Source organism: Cryptotermes secundus, unplaced genomic scaffold (genome assembly GCF_002891405.2).
Source record: "Cryptotermes secundus unplaced genomic scaffold, Csec_1.0 scaffold356, whole genome shotgun sequence".
In the NCBI taxonomy this organism is placed as follows: Eukaryota; Metazoa; Arthropoda; class Insecta; order Blattodea; family Kalotermitidae; genus Cryptotermes; species Cryptotermes secundus.
In genome coordinates this window covers 414,256-436,536 of record NW_019739946.1, presented here as the reverse complement: position 1 = coordinate 436,536, position 22,281 = coordinate 414,256, and the positions used below count along the sequence as shown (strand labels likewise).

The window sequence follows — 22,281 nt, the reverse complement described above, 5'->3', positions numbered from 1 at the left end:
TACCCTGAAGATGGAGGCGATACGTTCCTCCGAAACGTCGGTTAACACCACATATACACGGTGCCAAATCCCAGAAGACTGCTTTCTTCATAGTCACCGCCGTGAAAGCCTCAAATCTTACAAAGTATATTTATTGTTTAATTTAATTTTATTTGTATATATGCCTTTATAGTTGCAGTGCAGTATGCATTTCTGTATCCGTATTCTTGCGCTAAAAATACGTATGCTGTAATTGATGCCCTTTACACTATCAGCGACCCGAGCGTGACTATCGTGTGATATTTAGTAAGCATTTGCAGGCGACCCAGAGAGAGTTTGTAGAGGGAACTTGCGTAACGCCAGTCACAGTTCCCCTACGCACAGTTACGTTCTCGGGCCACCGACTTCGTTTTTCTTCAGATGGGACTGGGATGACAAGCCAACCCGAAAGCGTAAGCCCACTTACGTAACACATGTAGCACTGTAGTTACGGGCTGAAGTAACCTCTCAGTAATTCAGTTGTGAGCTCCGAGCCTTGTAGAATTGCCAACATTTCAAGCATGGTCTTGGAAATTCTTGTTCCCACCCATCCCAGGTTCCTACGAGTGCGGGAAGCAGATTTTTCAGGTTTATTTCAAGTAGAAACTAACCACAGGAATAAACTCTCTGTAGAAGACAGTTTTCTTGCAACCACAACCCTGACAATTAAGACCCCATGAGAAGGAAAACAAGCGTAACTTTCTCACTAATTTTCTGTATTTTTTTCTGAAGAAACTATATGTACGTTGCTTTTAAATTGTTCACACACACCTGTCCACGAAATGCGCATAGATCTCAAAATTCATTACATGTACGATTACATAAAAATTATGCAGGAAACGCGTAAGTCGTCCAAGGAGAAGCCATGCATAGGAAACAAGAGGCTTGAAGTTGGCGGTGGTCAGGCCTACGACCGTTCAGCTGATTGCAGTTTCAGAGCGTAGTTGCATAAGTTAAGGCGTACTCTGCTGCAGAATTGTCCTAAAGTGACAAAACGTGTATGGTGCCCGTAAGTGCGGGTACACTGTTGCGAAACTGCTGTGCAACCAAAATATGTGGCGGCTACTCTGAAAGAGAAACCCCTCCTCTCGTAGAAAAAGAGACAACATTTCCAAACATATAAAGGGTCTTGGGACGAACATAAATTAGGTCATGGGTCCCGACGGGGCTCGAACCCAAGAACCAGTGTGCTGGCGAGGTCTGGTAGCAATTGCTGGACTGGACTAGAAAGCGGTGGGCGATATGCCACGGAAATGCCCAGCTAGACCGAGGTTCGTAACCGTTTTTTTTTTCACAGCGAATCACATGAGGCTGAAGGGGCCTTTCACGACCCTCCCATCCGAAACTATCGTCTTAAATTAAGATGTTGCAAATTATTATATTGACAAGTTGTGTAAACATATCACTGCGTTGTACGAATGATGTAATGTTAGCAATAAACTGTCGTGCTGTAGTAGGTCATTAGCAATATCTGATGTGGCGCAAACATGTATAGCTGGCCGCCAGAATTATCTTTTTTTGTTATTAACTTAATTATGAGGGTTCAAGTTCCGCTCTGTAGGGCCAGCGGGCAGCGTTTTCATAGAAAGTCTCGTGTTGTTCTCGCAGACGAAGGGCTTCAGACATGATTTATTTCCGAACTGACCACACCCTTATTATCTGAACCCATCGAACGTCGTGGCCGAGTGGTTGGCACTCCTGCTTTGTATTGAGCAGGCCTAGGGATTAAATGTTGGCCCGGGGTGCAGGTAATCCGACAAAATTTTCCTTTGCCCCGCCAAGAAAATTCTAGGGTATGTCTGAAATTAAGCCAGTACCTTTCTCTTTCGCATCCCTTCCAATTTATTATTTACTAATCAAAGAATCGTTCGACATTATAATCCTTGCCCTTGGGAGCTTCGTCAAGTAACCGAAGCACATATGAATAAACATGAATAAATAAATAAAGTTTTCTCTGTGCTTAACTACGTAATTAAGCACTACGCCATGAAGACGTATGTGGGAGTGAATGTATAGATCAACATTTTCTTAACCTCAGCGCTAGTTGGAGGTGAGTGGTCAGCTTCACGCTCCTGCCAGTTTACCCCCGGTACCCACTGGACAGGAAGCTGGATGAGTCCTAGAGCCGGTCTGGGCGACGTGGAGAAGAAAAAACTCTGACCCTATTGAGACACGAACTCCGACCCCTCGGTCGTCCAGTACTTAGCCAGTCGTTATTCCGACTGCGCTTAAATAAAACATTAAAAACCCATAGTACTGTGGAGCGCGAATCCCTCTTGTTACGAGGTCCTGAAACGAAGAGATTTTGTTTGTTTTAGAATTTATACTTTAACTTGTTAGAATAGAACATTAAGACCTCTGTTGTGATTTACCTGCATTTCGGACTTCAGCGCTGAAGTCCTCGGCACGTATAAACCCAGACAGTAAACATCTCTGTTAAGCTTGGTGATGACTTCATGACTGCTTGTTATGGCCAGTCTGTATAACATCCAAATGGGCCATACGGCCTCGCACCGGAGCTGTGCAAGGTGAACTGTACGTAATGGGGTCACACGCGATGACACTGAGTAATCTGCGTGTCATTTTTACGTAAGAGGGGAAACGTAAACCTGTTACGCCTCTCAAGAGTCGTTCCCGTGGCTGGAAGCCAACATGTTTCGATATTGGTGGAGAACCCTGGGCACTGCAGTAGCAAAATGAAACATGCAAATAAATTACGTGCTAAGTTCATTTTCACTATAAAAATAAATGTAATGATGTCCGTGTGCCTAATAAAAGCGCCATATAAAGGCTTATAAAGTAAGTGGAGCAAAAGATCCACGCATTCCTAACCTTGACATTCTGTGTGTGTAATTCTGCGACGAATTGAAGTATTTCTTTTGTGGTTTTATGTTAATTACACTCGTGACATAACTGAAGAGAGAGAGAGAGAGAGCCGGGAGTTAGAAGAGTACGACTTTTGTGTGAGATGGCTGCCAGCCTGCGAGGGCGCGAGCCCAGGAGCAGAGGATCGCTCGCCGTTGGAAGACGTTAAAGAGAACCGCAGCGAAGACCGTGACTGAGAATGCTAGTCTTAGTGTGACAGTGATTTGTAAAGAGTAGTCGCGAACTGTGTGTTAAAGTGTCACTCTGTCACGTGACAGTATGTATATAAGAGACGTTCGTGACTATGTATATGCGTTATCTGATATGTGTGTACGTTATGTCGTTCCCACGCCGTAGTAATTATCTCGTACGTGTACAGGTGACGGCTCTTTGTTTGAAACTGTGACGAGTATCGTACATACTGTTTAAACGGAGATAAAAGAACGAGGTAAAGACGTGAAAAGGATAAGGGGGGGGGGTTGCAGTATGAATTAAAGTTTGTTGGTTGAATTTCCACACTTAGTACATAAATATCAGTCGCATACAGCGGTGGTAATGTTATTTAAAATTCACCATGCATAAAGTTACATTAATAATTCACTCATTTGCTACATATTTCTGCCGTACATTACCATCTTCTCACTCCTAATTCATTTATTCTAAACGTACGCCAAATTAATTGTGGCTAATACTTATTGACAGATACATAAAAGTAAAAGGTAAAGTTGTCCTTGTGCTTAACTAATTAAGCACTACCCCATGCAGGCGTTTAGGGGAGTGGATGTCACTGCACGCCGCCTTGAAAACCTCACATGCCACATTACGACGGAAGTAATTAAGCTGTGATCCGTTATAAATGACGAAGCAGCTTTTTGTAATATCTGTTTAAAATTCTGAGATTTGGGGTTAGCGCGTAGAATAGCACGGAGATCAGTTTCTTTTTGTGCAGCTTGTAGCAGTGAATGTATATACGTATAAATTGTTGAGGCGATGACTGATAGCGGCTGATACGTGAGCACTGATAACGCCCCTGGAGCCGAAACGCCTCTGTAGAAACTAAAGTAACTGCAAAAAGTGTAGAATAGCTGAAGACAGTTTGCCCAACATTTCGGACGTGCGGGTAGCCTGCGGACTCCTAAGCAGGGGACAGTAGTAGTGCAGTGGCTACCATTAATAGTACATTAGGACAGAAGAGGTGTGCTCGGACACCTAGAGGCGGTAATCCATCTTGTTAAGTTTTTGTACCTGATACTCAGGTTTGCATTTTAATGTTTGACGTGCCATTCGTTATGGCACATTTGAACCATTAATAAAGAGATACTCATTTAATCTGATCATTTTGCCTCCAGTGAAGTTGTATTGTCGCCTAACCTTTCATTTACGCTGTCATAGCATTGGTCTCGTTAAATATGTCGTAAATCCTGGAGAAAGAAGGTACTGAAGGCCTGCGTAGTATATTTTCTGTGCAGCCAAAGTGTAACAACTGAAGAAGTGACAGCAGGATTCTTCGGTAGCCTACCTTGGGCTTTCTTTACAAACTCCGTGACCTGTAGTCCGCAAGCGAACTATACCGAGCGAGTGACCGCCGCTTGTCGGCGAAGTTAGTGCCAACTTTAGCGGACAGAGGGTGTCACGTGGTCAGTGCAGCGGATCCCCACGACCGTTAATCTCGGTTTTCTATACACAGATTTAAATTATTTCACAGTAAGTCGTAACCAGCTTCATTTTTAATCTCGAAAACTACTCTGCCGATTTCATTTAAATTTCGAATTGGTGTAATACAAGTAAATGTAACGTTTTCCTTGTGCTTCATTAATTAAGCAGCACGCCATGAAGACATGAAAGAGTGGAGCTATACTCGTAGTTCCACCATTCTTGACCTTAGCGTTAGATAGATGTGAGTGGTCAGCTTCACGCCGCGGCCTCTTTACCCCCGGGGAAAGAGCCCCTGATACCCATTGGATACGAACCGGCCTGGGCGCCGTGGTGTAGAGAAAAAGTCTCTTGTCCCTTTCGGGATCGAACCCTGGGCGTCCAGCCCATAGCCCGTCGCAATACCGACTGAGCTGCTCCGGCTGTCTGGTGCTCGCTATATATTGCCCGACGAATTTAATGTTGGTGCTTTACACGAAGCTGAAATTGAGCTATGTTGCTCATTGTTTCTGAAAAGAGGCTTATCATACGTAACTTGGAATGTAAGTCTTATTAAAACCTTGAACTTTCATCTAAACAATTTTCAGTTTCTTAACGAAATACGAAGAAAAGTAAAGCTGATTTTGCAGAGTCATACCCGTAGTGTGATTAACTTTGCAACAAATTTGTATGTACATGATGACCAAGAGACATACAAAATAGCAAAGGACGCATTTGACAATGCTTCACTGATTTTATTTACAGTTGGAATAAGGTGTTGGTCTGCTAGTTCGAGAATGAAGTAATATATTCATTTTATTTTCGTGAAGTTGCGACTGAAGTAAACTTCGCCGAACCCCCCCCCCCATTTCTTTGTACACCTCGATGCCGGTGTGCAGTCAGCTAATTCTTTTATAACTACTAGTATGATTTTCTAGAGCTTCGCCATTTTGGTTGAAACCCAGTTAGTGAAGTGAACTGCGAGTGTGTTTCCGTCTATGCTGGCATGCAGCTACAAACATAAATATCACAGACACTAAGTGACCGATTTTCTTTAAACCTGTATGATCATTACCGGTTCCAACATGGCCGTTGTGCGAGCTTGTGAACTAGCGCCGTTGAACGTAGGATTTCAAGTTTTGTATGGAGATGCCCTTGAATGGTATCTAGCTTGCTGTTAAATGATATTTTACGGAAATCGAAGGCAACGGAAGCGTGAACAGTTATGGTGACGGTTGCTGCATCTTTTGTGGCAACATGTTTCGGACGCATGCGTTACAAATGCAGTACTAATTGTTGTAATACCTGCAGGTCCGCATTAGGGCGACACTGCTGACGGAAGGTGCGTGCTTTTGTTGCAGTGATGTGCAGAATTGTTGTGTTATGCTCTTTGGAGAGTTCAGAGCCGGCTGCATTCTATGTGTAAGCGTTGTTGCAGTTTAGGCAATATATTGAGAATGGCTAATCTCGCTTTCAGTTCCTGTTTTGCTTCATAAAATGCTGTGTGGTGAAGCTGTACTCTAGAACTTTGGGAAACCCTGCTGAAAGCAGATTGCAGTGTGAGAATTTGACCTAGGACGGAGCTAACTTTTGCATTGTTCTGTCTCATGCAGGGTTCGGCACAGACATTGATGGCTAGCCCCGTCAATCACTGCGGGAACAAGTCAGGGGCGTGTTGTGATGTGGGAGGCGGTATCCAGTTATAGGAACTTTGGCGTCAAGCTGTGTAGAAATATGTTTCTGTAAAACTTCGCCTGTAAGGGTCAGATTCCTTTGTTCGTTGCCCTCCATACCATCTTGAGCAGCCTGCAGTCTGATTCCTGGAAGCATGCAAGTAATTGTATGCACATCGCTATGATTCTCTCGAATCCCACTGTCTTATAAACTTCTTCGTTTCACGGACCGATTAAAAGGCATTGTACCGGCGCCCTGGCTGCCGCAGTGTGCACAGAACATATAACAAATTGCAGCTCTGATGGTTACCGACACGGATGATGATGATGATGATGATGATAGTGGGGAGCTCGTTTAACGCAGAGCTTCTCATGCTCAGATATTTTAGGCGAAGTGTATGTTTTGTGTTGTGGTTTTTGCCACCAGGCCTTTTTTACCCTGGTTTCTGCTCGTCTGAGGGTAGGAAGTCACGTTTTAGATTGGAATACATAGTAGCTTGAATTTTTTTTTCGAAACCATATGGTGATGGTGAATATGGTTAGGGACTGGCAACCCATATGTAAACGAAGCCTTCATTGGATTTGAGTTCACGGGAAGTGCAGCACAATGCGGAGATTCGTAATTCGGCGGGTTCTTCTTTCGTTAATTTTAGGGTTTCGGTTACGTTCTTAAGCGGCCATTAGTTATTGGTAACGTTCGTCATTAGGAATATTGTTATGACAGAAAACGAATTTCAGTAATATTATGTAGAAGTTGTTATACTGCCATTAAAGGATGCTGTTTAGACTCTTTGTTATAATGTTGGCAAGCAACAGATTTACGTCACGGGGCCGTGCGCTCAGACTGTCTCCCACTTCCCACCGTGGCGGTACGGATTCGATTCCAGGTCAGGTCATGCGTGTTTTGTTGTGAACGAAGTGGCACCGGAGCTGTTTTCTCCGAGTGCTTCGGTTTCCTCTGCCAGTTCTCATTGCACCAACCCCTTCATGTTCAGTAATGTTCCTGTCATCGACGCTATGTAGTGTTGATGCTGACAGCGTCGCCGAATGACAGTTGGAGATCCGAGGAATGTTACTTATGGAGATGGAGAGTCTGAGTGAGGTGCGTGGTGTAGAATTCGCCATTGTATTCGGGGCCTCTGCCGGTCACGGTAGCCGAGCGGTCTAAGGCATATACTGTCTTCGCTCGCTTGGAAACCGGGATCGTGGATTCGACCTACCGAATGTGTAAGATCTGGAAAAACCGAAGTGAACGGAAAAGTTCATGGAGGTAGGCCTAGGCCCACTGGGGCTGTAGTGCCAAGGGAAAAAAAATTCGGGGCCTCTGCGCGGAAGTAGTGGACGTTTCTGTGAATTAAGTCGGCTTGCATCACAAATAGCGCAGATCGGAGACTGGGGCAAAGGTCTACGTGTAAAAAAAGGCAAAGTTCTCCTTGAGCTTAATTAATACGCATCATACCATGAAGACCCATGGCGAAGTGGAGATATAGCTCCGCCATTCTTAAACTTTGTACCAGGTGGAGGTGAGTTACCTTCACTTCCCTGCCACTTTACACCTTGGGAAACAGCCCCCTGAACCCACTATATAGGAGGTTGAGACTGAACGGTAATAGAAAAATCTGTTCCCCAGCCGGGAATCGAACACCCATTCCTCTGTCGCCCAGCCCATAGCCTATTCGTGGTAACGACTGAGCCATCCCGGCTGCCAGGAGTATCTGTATACTCTCCCTTTTCTGCTACAGAGTTGCAGTTATAAGGAAAGTGATCAACAAACAGATGTAACAGTGCATTTGACGCCTTAAAACCAAGTGGTTCTGTGTGCACTACCAGCTTCAGCATACTAAAAGTCATGCATTCCGCCAGCAGGGCGAATTTTGTGCGTTTCATATGGTTCTCACAATAAACAGCGANTCCCCGCGGAGGGGAGTGGCGGGGAGCGCTACGTTACCGTGGAGAGGAGGGGGGTTCTCAGTCGCGCAACATGTTAAAATATATAACTTAGAAGAAACGCAGTTGTGTTTTGTGTTTGCGCGAAAGTCACGCCTCTGCTGCGTATATCTACTTAGTGCCTATAATACGGTTAGCTTGGAAATGAAATTTTCAAAGAGGAAGTTGATGGTGAAAGTTCTTGAGGCGTGTGACTCTGGTGCAGACATTACCTCGCACACATGCACAGTACCACACATGCAAGTTGCGTACCTGTTTCGCCAGTAGTAGGTCATTCCGGAGCACGTGGGATGCTTAAAGAATTTCTGATAAATTCAGCCCACCGAAGACTACCCACGTTATGTAACAGCAGTCGGTCCATATCTGGAGGTAGCGTGGAACATTGATATATTCCTGTCGTGCCTTGCAACATGCTTGCAGACCGTGTATCGTTCGTAGGACGTTCTGGTTCAGAGGGATGGAAGTAGAACTTGAGGTTCTCACAGCAGTGGTTACGAAGATTTCTGTTGTCTGCGATATAACGTCGTGAATTCCGTTGAAAGGCAAAATTTCTGAGGAACATCTCGGCTCCATCTTCAGGCACGAAGAAGGAGACAAGCAAGAAATCAGTATGAAGCAGGTAGCTGGCACAACGTCGGTTAACTTTCAGTGGACTACACGGCGTTATGTCCCAGAAGATGGAACTCTACAGTGGGATGTGATTTTTGTATTACGCTCTTCTTAAGCGTCCGTTATGAGACCATCTGACCTCTCCCGTTCAGACGACAGGAAAGCAGCTATTTTCAAGGCGGCATCCTACACGGGGCAACATAACTCGCAAAAACGCGGACAGCGGTTCATGTTGAACAAAAATCGCTGCCGAGTGGTTAGCATCCCTGTTTCGTATTCAGGAGGTCCTGGGTTGAAATCTCGGTCCGAACACCGGATATCTTGATTGAGGTTTTTCATAGCTTTCCTCGGCTCTTCCAAGCAAATGCAGGGACGGTGCCTGCAAGTAGGCTACGGCCTCGTCCTTTCACATCGACGTCGTGTAAGGATAAATAGAAACAACACGCATGCATCCACTCTGATTTGAATCCATGACTCCAGTGTTCGGGCAACTGCACGATGAGGGGCTTCATAACTTGTACTCTTCGTCAATTATAATGGGAATGATTAAGTCAAGGAGGGTGAGATGGGCAGGGCATCTAGTACGAATGGGGAGGAGAGGAATGCGTATAGGATACGAATTGGTGTGAAAGCCAGAAGGAAAGAGACCTCTAGGAAGACCAAGACGCAGGTGGGTGGATAATATTAAAATTGGTTTTAGAGAGATAGGAGGGAGTAGTATGGTCTGGATTGATCTGGCTCAGGATAAGGACCAGTGAAGGGCTCTTGTGAACACGGTAATTAACATTCAGGTTCCACAAAATGTTGGGAGGTTCTTGTGTAGCTGCACAATTGGCGGCTTCTCAAGAATGTCTCAGCTCCATGAAGTCAGTCAGTTTACCCCACAATAGAAAAGTTGAACATGCATTTCGCATGGAGAAGTTTCGTATTTTCGTGGTTAAATCCAGTGAGTACGGCACTTTCTCTACTAGACTTGTTATAATAAAGTAAGACCCATAAAAGGGCCATGTTAATAATCCCTTAATATAGCCGTTGAGCGGATGGAATACTTGTTGGGCCGTGCGTGCGTGCACCTCTGATCTAGGGGAATTTTTGTTGAGTGCTCAAGACGAAGTAGCGGTCACAAAATGAAGGTCACATTTCCTTAATTGAGCAACAGATCAGACCACCGAAATCAGTGAAACCATCAAACCCCCCCTGGAATGAATCTTCATCCCTATTTGTTGAGCACGAGGAGGGGAGACAGCTGAAATCTCAGTATGGATGCCCTCCCGCAGTTCTGTCTGGCGATGAAATCTGTGCTCCTACTGCTCGGTGCTGCCATGTCGAGTAATCAGTATCGTTTCGTCAAGAATATTTTCGTAGCTTATGGTCTGCTGTCCATCTGTTTCCGAGAACATAACCCTGTTCGAGGGATCGATGTCTTCCACTGAACCCCATTTACAGCACTGTTAGTACTGTTGGGTGTGACTGATAGCGTGTAACGCTGAGAAGGGCATTCGATTGACAGAAACATGTTTATCGCACAATCGGCAGAAATTAATCCGCCGGATTGGGTTCATTGGAAGAAGTGTGTGGCCCGCAGGCAAGAGGTAGCCAGTGAATAGTTTAGACCAGGCATGTCCAACCTCAAACAGGTTGTGATGGACTTTTTAGTGTCAAAACTGCCCGTGATCTACCAGCCTCTCCTATGTTCATACCTCGCTTTAAGCAAAAATAACACGACACATGATATTTGTTGTAAAAGCAACATACATTGAAAGTACAGCTTAATTTAATACGCATTTTTCCTTCAAATCTGAATATAATCATTACAAGTAAATTTACATGCTTTTCCTTATAGGCCTATGAGATAGACCAAAAATCGTCCCGCGATCGACGCGTTGGACATGCCTGGTTTAGACCAAGCATGCAACTCACAGCTCCTTATGAAGTACGAATGTGCCTAAATTCGTTTGGCATTATTTTACATCCACAGATATGATTGGCATAGGTAAAATTGGTGATAATTTTAATTGTTTGTTTAGTGTTAATAACCGAATGCTGAGTAGACCCGAATTTGAATGAGATGCTCTTATACAGTGCGTTCAGTTAAGGAGGAAAGACCCTGCCGAATGTTCCTCACAGTTTGCTACTGTAACTGCTGATAGCAGAATGAGTCATTAGCGCTGATGAACGCGCGCCATTACAGGTACAGTTACAGCAACAATATGTGAAGAATATTGGGCCCGGTCAACAGTGTTGCGAAGTTTCCTCCTTGATTGAACACTGTATATGGGTACGTTTGAAAATCGAGATGCAGTAAAGACGCGATTCTGTGGAGGCGTGTAGGGAATGGAGGTATGGTTCCGCACATCCTAGACATCGGATCAGCTTCACGGCTCTGTGTTCTCGGAAAATGTAGGGTGGGAAAGGCGAAAGTTGCGATTTGAAACTGCTCGCCAGGAAGAGCTAGTGGATGTTCGCAAACGTTTGCTGTCAGATGCGGTTGTGTATAATGTCGGTCACGTAAAGGTGGGTCGCTTGCATACCACATATGGCGAATGCTTTAACTCGTGAAAGATTGTATAGCGGAAATTCCTTGCAGGGCCGCGAAGTAGATTTCCCTGCAATGGATGAAGGTGTGTACTCAGGTTCACTTCATAATGTATCTGATAGTACTTATTCGTATGCGGTATAACAGGTGTGCTGCAAATCGCATTCACTTTCTCAATCAGAAAATGAACATTCTGTGCATGGAGTAGTTGTTACTTTGATTGGTGAAGATAGAATTTAGGCCCCGTAGGATGTGCCCCTGAGGCTTATTGTGGCTGGGGACTCTAACCATGCATTCCAAATCGTAGTTGGTTGTTGTGGGTTTCCAGTATTTCCCTTTTCAGAAGTTGCAGCGTTTGTTCCTTTGCCGACTGTTAAACTGGCGAAAGTTGATTATCATAAGAGGCAAGGAGAATCAGCCAATTAATTCCAGTGCCAGGAATTTCGACACTATAACATTACGCAAAACCAATGGTCGATCTTGTAACTGCGCTTGTCGCAATGAACCTGAGCCGTTGCCGAAGTCGCGTCAGACATAATGCGACCGAATGTCGTGGAGTACATGCTACTTCTTCAAGTTGGTATTCGTTATACTGGCCCACTTCAGGAGGAAGCCTGTTATTGAGTGTGCTTTTCACGAATTTCCTCAGCACTACAAGTGAGTGTTGGACTCCAAGCTTAAACAAGAGTTTGTCTGAAACCTTTTTTTTTATTGCTAGTGGGGTGGGTCTAAGTCCCTTGTACTGCGGCCACTTCTGGCCTCTTGTACCAGCCCCAGATGATAGGTGAGGGTGATTGTGGAGCAATTGGTGGAATGAAGATTGGCAGGGGAAACCGAAGTACTCGGAGAAAACCTGCCCCAGCGCCACTTAGTCCATCACAAATCCCACTTGACCAGACCCGGGATCGAACCCGGGCCGCCGCGTTGGGAAGCCAGCTAGTAACCGCTTGAGCTATGGCGCGGCCTTATACTGGGACTTTACAAGACTTGACTGTGCAGGGGCTGCTGTCACGAATGATGTGCTCTGCGTTAACCAGTAGAAGAATACTGCGTGCATTTCTTTCTTTAGCATATGTAGAAATTAGAATATGTGCGAAGAAATCGATAGAAAATATTCCAGTAAGTCAATTTCTATCTGACCCGTCACGGGTTCAAATCCTGAACCAGGTGAACCCAGTTCACACCCTCACATCGTATTTCCTTTAGACCCGTCAGAATTTTGTTTTTCCATATATTTCTGGATATTCCGCGTGGTTTCGTTCCATCGGGTCTTTCGACCAAAACTTGGCATGTACCCGCTCTTCTGTCCCATGTGTGCTACCTGACCTCATCGCATCTTCTTTGATTTGATCATATTGTTATCAAACAGGTGTATATAGTATATTTTGCGTGCCTTAATGGTGTTTATTTGCAGTGTACATAAAGGTACCGTGATAAAAGGTGCATATTTTTCGAAGATCTGTTACTGCACTATATCTCAGGACCCCTATAGCTTGCTTCCATCTGGAAGTTTACACGCCTGTCATGACTTAAGTAAAAAGTACCTAGTTGCATGGTGTTCGTACCGGTTTTTATAAAAAAATACTGTTTTATTTAAAAGTTGTTTGGGATCAAACTGACGGAGATACGAATAGTACGCCGGAAGCGTGTCTTTCCCCGCGAAATGAGGGAAGTGCCTCGAAGGAACTCTGAACTAGTAAACGTACCTGATAAGGACGGTACATAATTGCACGGTGTGTCCAGGATCCGTTAGGACTTTTTTCTTTTTTTTTAATTTTGCCCTCTATTGCCATATGCTGGCGAGTTGTGGCGTTAAGATTCTTGACGTTTCACCTGTGGCTGTCTATAATTTCAAAGCGCAAGCATCGCTGCATCATGTGTTCTGACGCTTGTCGGAAAATGGCAGTTGAACAGAGAACCAACATCAAAGTTTGTTTGAAGTTAGGCAAAACAGCCGGAGAAGCATACGAAATGATGAAAAGTGTGTACGGTAGTGATCGTTTGAGTCGCTCGAACATTTTTCGATGGTATGCTGTATTTCGTGACGGCAGGGAGGACATTGAAGACGCTCCACGTGCATCAAAGCCGAGAACAAGTCGCACTGAAGAAAGCGTGAAAAAAGTGACCGAAATCCTTGCATCAGACAGATGTGTTTCTGCAAGACTCATCGAGGAGCTTTTGGGAATACCAAAAAGTACTGTGCATCAAATTTTGACCGAGAATGTGGGCAAACGGAAGGTCTGTACGCAGTTTGTACTGCACGCGCTGTCAGGCGATAAAAACATGCCGGAGTGGAACACTGCAAAGACATGTTACGGTCGGCCCAAAGTGATACAAACTTTACAAAATCGGTTGTTACTGGTAACGAGACTTTTTTTTTTTTTTTCAATATGAGGCCCTCTCAAAGCAGCAGAGTGCAGCGTGGTTGAGCCCAAAGAAGCCGAAACCAATGAAAGTGCGCATGCAAAAGAGTCGAGTAAAGACATTGCTGACCGTCCTCTTCGATTCCAAAGGAATCATTCACAAGGAATTTCTGCCAGAAGGTCAAACAGTGAATTCTGATTATTATCTCGGAGTCCTCAATCGTTTGCGGGTGAGGGTTCTTCGAATTCGATCTGAATATCGAGAGCAAGGTTCCTGGTCGCTCCTCCACGAAAATGCCCCACCCCACAAATCGAAGATCGTGAGTGTTTTCTTGGCCAGAAATTGGATCACAGTCCTTGATCATCCTCCTTATTCGCCAGATTTGGCTCCAGCAGATTTCTGGTTGTTCCCAAAAGTTAAGTTGGCGATGAAAGGAGACCGTCACGACACCATCCAGGACATCAAAAGGGAATCTACCGCAGTTTTAAATGCGATTCGACAAAAGGAGTACAGTGACTGTTTTCGAAAACTGTTCAATCGACCATATGTATTGATTCTGAAGGAGACTATTTTGAATAAAAAGAGTGAAATTTTGAAAATAATTCACGCCTTCTATTTTTAATGAACACAGTCCTAACAGAACCTGGACACACTGTGTATTTAGAAGTCACACGGACCTGCAGTTTGAAGTAGTCGTCCGTAACCGTCTTACGAGAACAAGGGCTTGTATCTGGGAACCAAGTATCCTTGTATTCTGAATGTCCCGGTTCAGATCTCGGCTCGGAGACCGTTTATTTTGGCAGGTTTTTTTTTTCATGGGCCTCCAGGAAGATGGCAGAATAGTACGACCGCCTCCCTCCGCATTCGTTCCAATTCATTTTTCGCTGATCGTCCTAATAATTCCAAGCTAATAATCTGAGCTCCTGACAGCATCATTAAGTGAACCATAAATAGATAAATATATATATGACTTGTGTCCTGTTGATACATGACAAGTATTGGGACCGGTTTGTTCACCTGCCGGGAGAGGGGTGGAGCCAACTTGGCGTACTAAAGTAGACTGAACGTGATCATGGACTATTATGGAGTTACTTGAGATTAAAAAAATCATCTGGTGGGCGCTTGTGACGTACTGTGTTGCAATAAATCGTTTCCTGCCGATTTAATCGCAATTGAAAGCGCATACGAAGACGTTTGGTGCTAAGAAGGACGAATGCTTATGTGAGTAACTGAAGTTTCATAACGAGGGACTCCCCGACATTTAGTGGTCACCTGATATTGTCAGGATACTTGCAGTGAGCTCTAGTGGGGTAAAGAAGGAATGCATACAGCCGTTGGCGTGGAAGAGCTCTTGGAAGGCAGAAGGAAATGGATCTTAGATTGCGAGGATGGCGGTTGGATTGAATTGCTCAGAAACGCGTCCATTATTAGGCGCATTGAAACTTCAGGTTCTGCTGCTGAAGTAAGTAATCAATTGAAGCCGTACAGAGACTGTTTTACGTACCCTCTCCTTCGTTTGAAACTAATTCAAGTTTAGAGGTCATTAGAACTCAGCTACGTGTAATGTAAAGTTGTCCCTGTGCTTAACTAATTAAGGCACTAAGCCATGAAGACGTATGGGAAAATGGATGTATATGTCCAAATTTTCTTGACCTCGCCACTAATTGGAGGTGAGTGGTCATCTTTACGGCCTGGCCGCTTTAACCATGCGGAAAGGGCCCCCGGTACCCATTGGATAGGAGGCTGGGGGGGGCCCAGAGCCGGTCTGGACGACGTGGAGAAGGGAAAATTCTTGATCCTACCGGGACTCGAACTCCGACCTCTCGGTCGTCCAGCCCTTAACTAGTCGCTATACCGAGTACGCTATCCCAGCTCCATTGCAGGAACGTGTTATGTGTAGATACTTACGTTGTTTGCTTCCATGTTGTGTTTTCATTGCAACATGACACTTGAACAAACAGAAAGTTCTCTACTGATTTGGCCGTCATAGCATACTTTTGTGTTTACAGAGTTGTTACCTGGCAACGCGTTCATCAAGTCCGTTACTTACTTACTTACTTACTTACTTACTTACTCACTCACTCACTCACTCACTCACTCACTCACTTACTCACTCACTCACTCACTCACTCACTCACTCACTCACTCACTCAAGGCCGCGCCATAGCTCAAGCGATTAGTCGCTGGCTTCCCACCACGGCGGCCCGGGTTCGATCACGGGGTCTGGTCAAGTGGGATTTGTGGTGGGCAAAGTGGCGCTGGGACAGGCTTTCTCATAGTATTTCGGTTTCTCCCAGCCTTCATTCCACCAATTGCTCCACAATCACCCTCACCTATCATCTGGGGCTGGTACAGTAGGCCAGAAGTGGCCGCAGTACAAGGGACTTAGTCCCACCCCACTAGCAATAAAAAATAATACTTACTCATGGAGCTGAGCCCTTCTGGGGGAGCCGCCAATTCTGCAGCTACTCAAGAATTTCCCAGCATTTTATGGAACCCCGAAGGTTCATTACCGTGTTCACAAGAGCCCTCCACTGTTCCCTATCCTGAACCAAATCAATCCAATCCATCCCATTCCATCCTATCTCTCTAAGATCCATTTTAATATTGTCCACCCACCTACCCCTTGCTCTTCCCACTCGTCTCTTTTTTTCTGGCTTTCCTACCAATATCCTCGTCTCCCCCATTCGTGCTACATGCCCTGCCCACCTCATCCTCCTTGACTTGATCATTGTAATTATACTTGGAGAAGAGTACAAGTTATGAAGCTCCTCATTATGCAGTTTTCTCCAACCTCCTGTCACTTCATTTCTCTTCGGTCCAAATATTCTCCTCAACACCCTGTTCTCAAACACCCTCAGTCTATGTTCCTCCCTTAATGCCAGAGGCCAAGTTTCACACCCATACAGAACCACAGGCCAAATTATAGTTTTGTATATTCTAATTTTTATGTTTTTGGACAACAGACGAGAAGACAAAAGGTTTTGGACTTAATGGTAGCAAGCATTATCTGAGTTCAATCTCCTCCTGAATCAGGTTTCGATCTGTTATCGTTGTCCCCAAATATCTGAACTGTGCCATATTTTCAAAACATCTGTTTCCTATCTTTATGTCATGATTTTGCCCTGCATTTTGGTGACGAGACAGCAACATCTACTTAGTTTTCTCTGTGTTTGCTTCTAGACCAACCTCTTTACTTGCGTCAATTAAAGTTTGTGTGTTTTTCTGTATGGTATCCACATTATCACCTAGTAGATTCACATCGGCGTAGACCAACACCTGATGTGTCCCGTTTAATTTCAGTCCTACCTGGTTTCGCTGTACCTTCCCAATTGCATATTCTAAAGCAAAGTTGAAAAGGAGTGGCGTTAAAGCATCTCCTTGTTTTAGACCATTCTGGATAGGAAATTTGTCAGACAAATGTTTGCCAACACGGACTTTACTATACGTTTCGTTTAAACGCATTTTAATCAACCTAACTAGTTCCATGGGTATCCCCAACTCTATCAGAATATTGTGCAATACTTCCCTCCTAACTGAATCTGATGTTGAATATGAATCTGTTACAATATAATATTACTTTATATTCGGAACCATCGCAGATTCTTACAAAGGAAAAGCTAAAAGTCTCGTATGTCTCGTCAAGTGACATGGCGCTCATTAAATTATATTCATGCAAGATGTGTCTTCAGACTCTAGTTTACTGGTTGAGTGAGACTTTTGTTTCGATTACAATGTGATTGTGAAGAGACCCGTAAAGGAGACTTGATACGACTTGCACAGTTCCTCTGCGGTGGAAATATTCGCATGTCAGTAACTACCGGTTTCAGCTTGGGCGTACGAGAAGTTTGGTATATGCTTGTTTAATTGTTTTATGGCAGTTTGGCGGAATTTTGTTATGGACATTTATTGCACAATAGACATTTTTGTTTCTTGTCTGCTTGTGGATAACCAAAGGAGCGAAACCTGTCGCCATTCAGTGTTGTTGCATGTGCACGTGACTGGCAAAGCCTCGGTACGTAATGCAGTACTGTTAGTATTGCCACTTTAAATGCTGGATTGTGTAAGTAGGCCCTAGCTCTGGCTTCTGGCGATTGTTAAGTGCGGCCGTCAATTGTTTACACATATTGCAAAGGAGATAATTTAATGAAAAGGAGACACACAGGGAATAAAGAAGGGACAACGAGGAGAGGAGAATAAGTAAAAGAGAAAGAGGTAAGTGGGGAGCGGGGAAGAAGCCAAAAGCAGTGAGACTGGTTGTGGTGTAAAGGATACCTCTGAGAATCCCAAGAACAGTTTAGGGTTTAAGATGGGAAACCAAGCAGTAAACAGGTAGGAGAGAATGAAATTCTAGTTAAATGTATTGACCTCGTAGGTTAGGTAGTTCTTTAACTTAAAAATCACGTCTGTCGAGCAGTTTCACATAAATGTGAGAGTACAATGAATTGCGGGCTGGGCGACCGAGGGGTCGGAGTTCGAGTCTCTGTGGGGGCAAAAAGTTTCACTTCTCCGTGCCGTCCAGACCGACTCTGCGGCCCACTCAGCCTCCTATCCATTAGGTACCGGGGGCTCTTTCTCCGGGGACGTGAAGCTGATCGCTCGCCTTAAATAGGGCCGAGGTCAAGAAAACGTGGGTTTATACATCCACTCCCCCAACGTCTTCATGGGAAAACTTTACCTTACAGTGAATTATTTGTTTGTAGTTCTGATTGAAATTTTAATTAAAGAAAGTAAGTTTCATAATACTGTAGTAATTGTTTTGTTGTTTTTTCACATGTCGCTACATCCCCAATTTGGGCCATGGCCTACCTCCATGAAACTCTCCGTTTCACTTCGGTTTACTAGACCTTAAAACATTCCGTAGGACTCCTTGGGCTTGCGATCAGCTCGTCGCAAGGCCTCTACTTGTACACAAACAGAAAAACGCACATATACACACAAACACTAAACATCAATGCTCTGAGTGGGATTCGAACCCACGATCCCGGCTTCCGATCGAGCGAAGACAGCGAGTGCATGCCTTAGACCGCTCGGCTACCGTGACCGGCTCTGTAGTAATTGTAATTGAAAGAATATTATTTAATATATATTTTGTGATTGGCGCACGCTTAAATGAACAGGCAATTAAGAATGGATCTGGATCTGCTTCTTATACTGGTGATGGACACCAAGACGAAAAGTGTGTTGAACTCGAATTAAATTGCTGAGGAATGAAATCACTTGAAAATCTGAAAGTGGCGCATGGTGCCAAAACCCGGGACTGTTGAAAGCAAGCAAGAAATCAGCAGAAACAGGCAGCAAGCTGGTTTCTTGCTTGGGTTACCCTTCCACGCTGAAGATGTAACCGTCATATTCCTCCGAAAGTCAAGCCGTCCCCGAAGTGTACGGCGTTACAAGCCAGAGGATCACATGTTATGTTTATACTCGTATTTGTTGAGCTGGTGTGTCAAACGCAAGGCAGTGTTCTCATGCGCTCTGTTCTCCCTCTCTTTACATGCAGCACTGGAATTATATCAAGGTAAGTAAGGTGCTTATTTAACTTGCATGTTTCATAATATTTAATTGTTTTATTTTTCCTTTTCAATAAAATTTAATGACTCTGCTTATAGACTTATAGTGCTGACTACACTTTTGAAATATTCAGAACTGCTTACATATTTTACACTGAACTTGCTGCGGGTGCATTCTCGAGCCAGAACAGCACAGAAACCCCACATGTTAAATGTTTCTGGACCTACTCCTGGGGCCATCCCAAGAGTGGCCACGATCTGCTCCCCATTTCCACATGCATACTAGCCCCCTCTTCACGTTCCTTACAGCAAAACAGACACCGAACAGTTCGAGCTGAACTTATACTCAGGAAGTTCTCGGTTCAAATCTCGGCTATTCTAACAGGTTTCTTCGTGGTTTCCTCAGTCCCCATGCAAATACCCTGATAGAGCTTTGATTAAGCCACGACCGCTTCCTTCTACATCCTTTCTGAGCCTTCATTCATCAGTCAGTCTGCCATCCCGCTCTGTAGTGTCGATACTGAAAGCTTACTTGAATATCCCATGAAAGAGGAAACCAGAACTGACAAACGGAGTTTAAAATTTTTTAACTAATGCATTATTATTATTATTATTATTATTATTATTATTTTAGACGTTTCAGTAAACATATTATTACGCTATTTCCCCTTCAGCTATCTTTTCCTGGACAAAGTGGCACTGGGACAGTTTTTCTCCGAGTACTTCTATCCCCTGTCAATTCTCATTCGTCAAACTTGCTCCATATTCATTAATTATACTGTCATCGGCGCTATATAGTCTCAGTACCGACAGCGTCGTTAAAACAACAAACTTAACTGATACATCCTCATTTCTCGGTTAAGTTCGTTGTTTCTGTTAACATGTTAACGTTGTATTTATTTTGGTTTAATTTTTAGTGTATGTTTTTAGTCCTGTATACTTTGTAGTGATCACGTGTTACAGGCTATTTTCTGTTGGCAAACACTCAGATACAGAAATTAATAATAATAATAATAATAATAATAATAATAATAATAATAATTTATTATTATGTGTGGTTTATTTTACACCGAAGTTAGTATTTCAGACTATATGGCGTCAAATGATAGGATAATCGGTGAATAAATGATTTAAAAATATTTGGAAGGAAGCTGTAATGGCGTAACTGAGGCACTGCCCCCAAATTTGGCTTGAGGGACTGAGGAACCACGAAAAACCTCGGTCAGGATAGCCGGTGTCCCGGGCTAGATTCAGACCGCGTATCCAGTACTTACTGAATGCAAGTCTCAAGCGTTACCGCCACACCAACCTTCTCGGTGCCGCGGCCATCAGGGGCGCCACCGCCTCCACCGCCACAACTAGTCACTTCCATTCCAATATTCTGAGTATGTTTATGTGACACGTAGTTGTGGTCCCATTTGCGAACCGAGCTGGCTTCTGTAGCGTTGGCGCCTCAAACCGGTACCTGGGCGATGTCGTAAAGATATTTTGAGCCTTGCCCATGTAGTATCTCTGGCCCAATTTCGGATTAGTATCTTGTAATCCTTATTACTGTTCATGATTGTCTTTCCTTTCCGTTCGACGCTGTGCAGTCTGGTAGTCGGGGGTATTCAACTCTTTAGTTTGTATTCTGAGGCAGTGATATATCAGACTGAAAAATGAGCACAAAAGCTACAGCGGTGGGTGCAAGTGTGAGTGGAGAGAGTGCAGTGGCACTCGTCTGCTTCGATAGTATTGAGTGGCATGCAGAGCGATGGCGCAGCAGGTGTAGTTTATTTTGAACGCTGTGTCACACTGAATCATATACTTGGATTACTGTAGTGCAGCATTAACAGATGCCTGAGCCAATGTGTCGCCTTATGAGCATGTATTTCACCGCTCGAGTGCACTAAGTGCACACTTTTGATGCCACTGTCGTGAAGATCTTTATGCATGTGTTAAAATCGAGAAACACTGTTCACTGCGACGCACACGTTCATTTTTCAAGAGAATCACTGGAATGGAATTCTTCATTAGATGCTGCATAGTCTAGCCTAAGTAGCAGGCCATGAAAACGTGTTGGGGGCTAAGTATACATACACGTATTCTAATTCGAGGTGAACGGTCAGGGTCACGACTCGGTCGCTTTACTCATACACTCAAAGATAGAGCCACCGACCGGTATCTGTTAGGAGGAAGATGGATGGGCCTCGGAGCCGGTCTGGATGTGAAATCCCGTACCCCTGCCGGGAATCTATCCCAGATTCCTAGTATCCAGCTCTTGGCTTACTCGCCATACCGACGGATACTGCCGACATCGTAAACTTCCTAGCGTGAACTTCGTTGCTTCCTGGATATTAGTGGATTTTCAGCGGCAGAAACGCTTCATTTGCAACTGTACGTGTTTCTGTTTAGACTTGGGCGTCTTGCTGTTTACTGAGTACTGTGCCTTGTTTTGTTATGTTGTCATTTAACCCGTGGTCATAGCTGTTACAGCTTCATAAAGGTGCGGCCACACAGAGCGCTACGTACCCTACGTACGCTGTGTACGCTATGTTTGCTGCACCGCGTGGCCACACAGAAAGCTATGTTTGGTACGAAACTGCTCAGTCTTGAATGAGATGTTGGCCGATAGTGTGCGGGGGGGGGGGCAGTGATGATTTCGACGATGAGCTTTTGCCTTTACTTTCCTTGTGTAAACGTAAAAGGAAATGGGTGCATGGCGTGAACTTAAGAAGAACAAAGTTTGGTGAATTTCAGCGTCTGATAAAGCAGTTACATGAAGATGAAGTTAAATTTAAAGAATATTTCCGAATGAATGGGGTTGATGAAAATATTTTTCTTCACTTATAGATTAAAGAACAATGTTTGTACATTGCCTGGTGTATTCAGTTCTCCAGAAATCATGTCCCAGGCATTATCCCGCATGTTCTGTTTCCGATATTCTTCTAACGCTTTCTTCCTCAAACAAGGATACTTCCTTACTTCTTCAATTAATTACTCCAGTCTCATTTTCATCTAAGCGAATATTGCGCAGAATGATACATAACACATGTTGTAATCAGAGTGGGAAATTACTGAGGTGAGCAACTGACACCTGGAAGCGAGCCCAGTGCGCATGCCCGTCCAGCGCGACGTTTTAAAAAAA

General features: G+C 44.2%; 1 protein-coding gene across 1 annotated transcript in view; it reads left to right on the top strand.

Annotated features, from left to right (window-relative positions):
• The window catches only part of LOC111872086, a 402,164-nt gene that overhangs the window by 53,660 nt on the left and 326,223 nt on the right, over positions 1-22,281 (top strand). Inside the window, exon 3 of the mRNA XM_033754522.1 lies at positions 19,145-19,162. Coding sequence (XP_033610413.1) covers positions 19,145-19,162 — 18 coding nt within the window. The remainder of the gene's footprint in view (positions 1-19,144; positions 19,163-22,281) is intronic.